This window comes from Triticum aestivum, chromosome 5D (genome assembly GCF_018294505.1).
Source record: "Triticum aestivum cultivar Chinese Spring chromosome 5D, IWGSC CS RefSeq v2.1, whole genome shotgun sequence".
Classification (NCBI taxonomy): domain Eukaryota; kingdom Viridiplantae; phylum Streptophyta; class Magnoliopsida; order Poales; family Poaceae; genus Triticum; species Triticum aestivum.
In genome coordinates this window covers 408184399-408189973 of record NC_057808.1, presented here as the reverse complement: position 1 = coordinate 408189973, position 5575 = coordinate 408184399, and the positions used below count along the sequence as shown (strand labels likewise).

General features: G+C 47.5%; 1 protein-coding gene across 1 annotated transcript; it reads left to right on the top strand.

Moving 5' to 3' along the window:
* Nucleotides 1-4091: 4091 nt before the first annotated feature.
* Nucleotides 4092-4655, top strand: LOC123122190 (histone H4). The gene has a single exon (XM_044542334.1). It carries the CDS (start codon nt 4172-4174, stop codon nt 4481-4483), a length of 312 nt encoding a protein of 103 aa, XP_044398269.1. The 5' UTR covers nt 4092-4171; the 3' UTR covers nt 4484-4655.
* Nucleotides 4656-5575: the final 920 nt, after the last annotated feature.

The window sequence follows — 5575 nt, the reverse complement described above, 5'->3', positions numbered from 1 at the left end:
GACTCGTGCGTGGTCTCCTACTGGATTGATACCTTGGTTCTCAACAACTGAGGGAAATACTTACGCTACTTTACTGCATCACCCTTTCCTCTTCAAGGGAAAACCAACGCAGTGCTCAAGAGGTAGCAGTATGTTACTTGCCCGACATTCGATCGTCGGTATCTCAATACCTAGTTCAATCTCGTTACGGCAAGTCTCTTTACTCGTTCTGTAATGCATCATCCCACAACTAACTCATTAGTCACATTGCTTGCAAGGCTTATAGTGATGTGCATTACCGAGAGGGCCCAGAGATACCTCTCCGACAATCGGAGTGACAAATCCTAATCTCGATCTATGCCAAGCCAACAAGTACCATCGGAGACACCTGTAGAGCACCTTTATAATCACCCAGTTACATTGTGACGTTTGGTAGCACACAAAGTGTTCCTCCGGTATTCGGGAGTTGCATAATCTCATAATCATAGGAACATGTATAAGTCATGAAGAAAGCAATAACAATATACTAAACGATCAAGTGCTAAGCTAACGGAATGGGTCAAGTCAATCACATCATTCTCTAATGATGTGATCCCGTTAATCAAATGACAACTCATGTCTATGGCTAGGAAACTTAACCATCTTTGATTCAACGAGCTAGTCAAGTAGAGGCATACTAGTGACACTCTGTTTGTCTATGTATTCACACATGTACTAAGTTTCCGGTTAATACAATTCTAGCATGAATAATAAACATTTATCATGATATAAGGAAATATAAATAACAACTTTATTATTGCCTCTAGGGCATATTTCCTTCATAGTGTTCATTCATATTGTCCATGTTTAGTGGTAGTTCTCACTATCCATGTGTAGTGTGTTGTGCTATTGCTGATGCTTACGCTTGTAGGACATGAGCACACAAAAGTTTAGTCACACCCCAGTCTTGTCCGTCTTGATGGTCCTCCTGACAAGGATAGTGATTACATTTCTATGCTTGATAGGCAGAGGAAGAGGGGAGCCTTCATGGAGGAGGAGTTGCCCGTCTTCACCAGCATGACTCAAGCCGTTAAGGAGGTCGCCAGTGCCATCAGGGAGAGCAAGCCGGTCAACGTCCACCCTGAACCTCTACATCGCCGTCATGGACGAAGGTGGCTTCAACCAGAACCTCTCATGGTGGCTCTCAGCCACCTGTTGGACAATAAAGCCTATGGTGTTCGGTTTGTTGCCATGGGAGACACTCACAGGGTGCTCTGGCTGAGGACCTCACTGGGCAAGCACTACTACTAGTGCTCCTTCCTGGTGGTGGTGATGGCGTGCATGATCCTCGAGAACGATAGTGATCGATGACGATGACGCTGAGAATGTACATTTTCTGGTAGCTAGGGCGTGATAAAGTCTTGATGCTGGTCTGCATATTTTGATGAGGTGGTATAGTAACCCCTCATGCCAACGGCGAACTTGCGGTGGTAGGAAAACACCCTTTTTTGGATGTGGTGGTAGGATGACACCGTAGTAGTGGTAGGATGAACTTGATATGCCATATGATCATACATTCTTATTGCTTGAACTTGCTTACTGCTTGAACATGCTCACTGCTTGAACTTGCTTGCTGCTTGAATTGGCCTTATGTCTAGTGTGCTCCATTGCTTGTTGCTTGAACTATTGTTCTTCCGCAATGCTAGGACAGTGGTATGTGGTGTTCCACGAGAAAGTTCCAACAACATGCAGATGTTGGTTTTTGTCTGCATTAGCTCAACCAGACTCACTTGGGCCAAGTATGCAAAGTAGAAAAAACGATGCGAGCAACCAAAAAATTCCCTCTGGTCTCCTTCATAAAATTTCCAGCCACACTCCCATTCCATTGGCGCAACACCTCACAACCAAAAGAAAAAGAGAAACGAAGATATGGCGGTGGGGTGGTTGGCACTTTGAGGCATGGACGAGGAATAAGGTGTTGAACAAGTCACATTTTGATCAGAGTTCTAGACTATCATTTATTCCCTCCGTCCCATAATATGGTGTTGAACTAGTGTAAAAAACACTCTTATATTATGAGACGGATAGAGTACTTATGTGGCGAAAGTCATTAGAATTTATATACATCCTAGACGTGTGGGGTGATGTCCATTGATGAGTGCTCATGAGCCATAAAAAGAAAATAGCATAGTAAAGTTTCCGTATCCCAATCTATCTCATGTCACTCAACACCATTCGACTCCGAAACCCACTCTCTCTACTATCTCAACCCCTCATAACAAGCTCGCCTAAAATCATTCGTCAATAATTATACCAAAATTAGGGAAAAATCATGGTGTAAATGTTTTCTTATATTGAATGTGATCGTGTAAATGTTTCATAAAACCAGGCTCACGGATACCGCAATCCATGGCGTCCCATGAGCTCGCTGGCAAGCCTGGCCGTGCCGCCTATGTCCCGCCTCGACACCCTGCATCGTACGACTTCAGTTTCATGTGAGGGTCTGATGGCACCCCCGCTCCCTTCATAGGGGCTTCACCGTCAGTCTTGGGTGTCTCGCGTCTTTGCTACCACTGTCTCATCAACCCCATCTGAAGTGGTCTTGCAACCCGCTCTGGTTGCAGACTACACTGCTGCTAGGCTGCCTGGCGTGGGTTGGGAGCTTTTTCGAGTGAGCGGAGGCTGCTCTGAGTGGACTCTTCCTTGTGCCGGCTATGTTGTAGACTACTCTGGCATCGCACCCTCTTGGTGTGGTTGATTTCATGGGTGGAGGGGAAGCAAACCTCGTTGGTTGTTCTCCCCTCGTGTTAGGCCTTGCCCGTCACCGTTGTCTGATGTGTCGGTTGCCTCTAGGTGCGAGGACATCACCGAGGTTATGGCCCCGGTGTTGCAGATCATGTTCGAGCTAAAGACGATGGGTGGGAATCACTCTTTGTGTATGTCGATGGTACATGTGGACTCACTCGTGGCCTCGACTGTGGTTTTGTCACCACCCACAACACCACTGTCGGAGACCAGTCATGCCATCGTCACCATGGAACATGAAGGTTTGGGCACTGTTGCTTTCCACTCGCTTAAGCCCTTCAACCATGTGGTTCTTGGGAGTGACGAGGTTGTGGCATCAGGTGCATTTGCACCTATTTCTAAGGCTATCTTCGCTAGAAAGTTTCGAGAATCGATCGCTTGATTGGAGATCGCTAACTTTGGATTTGGCAAGTCGGTTCGGTTGCCTTCTAAAGGAGAAGGCAGTCAGGGACAAGAGCAAGAGGGTGTGCGCTAGCCATCGTTCCGGCATTCCCAAAGTAGAAATCATTTGGTAGCAAAAGCAAGAAGAGTGGCGTCATAGGGAAGGCGTCTGTGACTGGTTGATAGATGGTTATCTTCTTTTCGGGTTGTCGTGCATGATGTCTTTGTTGATGTGTTTTCATAGGAGCTCCTTTGCGTAGTTGTATTTCCATAGGTTGTGAGGTTATGCCTGTAGCGGGTTGGGGGCGTTTGTTTGCTTGCTCGGGTGGTTGTGAGGATTCATGTTTTGGGAGTAGTCCGCAGGTGGTCGTGTTGTAACGGTTTTCATTCGGTTTCTATCAATTAACCAGGCAATTCTCATTTGCTTAAATAATCGATGAGGCAAATATTTTGCCATTATTTTTTTCTAAGCAAACTTTGCCTCTCCTTTTTGACAATAAATATTTTTTTGAGTCTTGAAAATAAATAATTTTTTTGAGTCTTAATTATTTTTGAGACATTGAACATAAATATATATTTTCTGAGAAGGGAAAATAAATAAATAAGACCAGGCTCGTCGGACCTGATGACATCTCAGGTGCAAAAGCCCGGCCCGAGGATGCCCATTGCCCAGCTCATACGCGTCTGTGCAAGTTTCTGCCTACTGGCACCACCGCAAAAAACGCAACCGAAAAGCACGCGCGCAAATCCCCGCCATCGAAAACCATTCCGCGCCCACCCCTCACCACACCCCCGCCACGTCAACGATCCGCGGCACCCTCCTCCCCCACTCCCGACCATCCATCGGTCATCCAACGGCGGAAATCACGCGTCACGCGGATCGCGGCCACTCGCCAGCCCCCCGAACACCGTGGCTATATAACCAACCTCGCCCCCACATTCCACCACCATCCTCCGCCACAGCCACCACTCCCAACACAGCTCAATCCCACCGGAGAGACAGGCAGAAGCAGCTGCGGCGGCGGAGATGTCGGGCCGCGGCAAGGGCGGCAAGGGGCTGGGGAAGGGCGGCGCCAAGCGCCACCGGAAGGTGCTCCGCGACAACATTCAGGGCATCACGAAGCCGGCGATCCGGCGGCTGGCGCGGCGGGGCGGCGTGAAGCGCATCTCGGGGCTCATCTACGAGGAGACCCGCGGCGTGCTCAAGATCTTCCTCGAGAACGTCATCCGCGACGCCGTCACCTACACCGAGCACGCCCGCCGCAAGACCGTCACCGCCATGGACGTCGTCTACGCGCTCAAGCGCCAGGGCCGCACCCTCTACGGCTTCGGCGGCTAGGCCACCAACGCCGGGCTGCTCCAGCCAGCAACGAGATAAATTATTTCTATAAGGCTAGTAGTATTTGTCTATGGTTCGTGGTCTCTTCGGTGTTGTTTGCTCTGCTCTGTTCCTGCTTGATGTTGGGATCGATGTACTAGTACCAAGACTGAATGAAAATCGAATTTGGAAATTATAATGCCTTCTGCCCTTGATCACACCTGCAATCCTTTGCCCTGTTTGTGTTGATTTGTGCAAGATGCTCAATCTTATCAGTGCGTCCCCAGTTCCCCTTTCAGTGGCTCTGTATCAAACTGTGCACAAATCAAGCTGGCTGTGTTTATTTCTGAAACCTCCCTGCATTTTTGTTCCTCAAACACTACCATTTCGCATCCTGCGTCTGCCTCTGAGGAGGTGAACTTTAGTTCTGCCCATTCATGTGGGGTCTGTGTCTGATATTGTGTTCCATCCATGATATTGTGTCAGAATGAAAATACTGTTCGAGATCTACACTGCACATGTCAAAATGCCGTGTTATTAGGTGTACACCATTACCAAGAATGTGATGGAAGATTGCAGTGTGGTTTGCCCCTGAATTCACCTTCAATCTCTTGCTCAGTTGATTTCTATTTCTGCACGATGCTGAATCTTACCAGTTCGTTTCCAATTACCCTTTCCGTGGCTGTGTATCAAATTGCGCCCAAATCAAGCTGTCTGGTTTTGCCTTTACCTACTCTTGTGTAATGGCCATCGCCTTCAATAGAGTCCAGGTAGCCTTGTGACTTGCCTGCATTTTGTGTCTGCCTCTGGTATTACTGTGTTTCATCCATTTATTTTCAGAACGAAAATACAGTTGATAAACTTTGCAGTTCGGCTTGATGCATACAGTAGAAACATGGTTAGCAGATCTGTCAGTTGCTTGCAATCTCAGTGATGATAAAATAACCTTTCTGCATCTAGTACAACATATCATTATCATCGATATCAACTTATTCTGTATCTCTTTTATCTCCGAATACTTCTTTATCCTCATCCATGGCCTACTGCACACAGGGGGATTTATACGAGTATCAGCAACTTGTTACCTAAGCTTCTTTCGTCCTGGCGTTGCTG

Bases quoted from the DNA above. Each gene is read 5' to 3' on its own strand.
- LOC123122190 (XM_044542334.1), top strand. From the start codon at position 4,172: ATGTCGGGCCGCGGCAAGGGCGGCAAGGGGCTGGGGAAGGGCGGCGCC.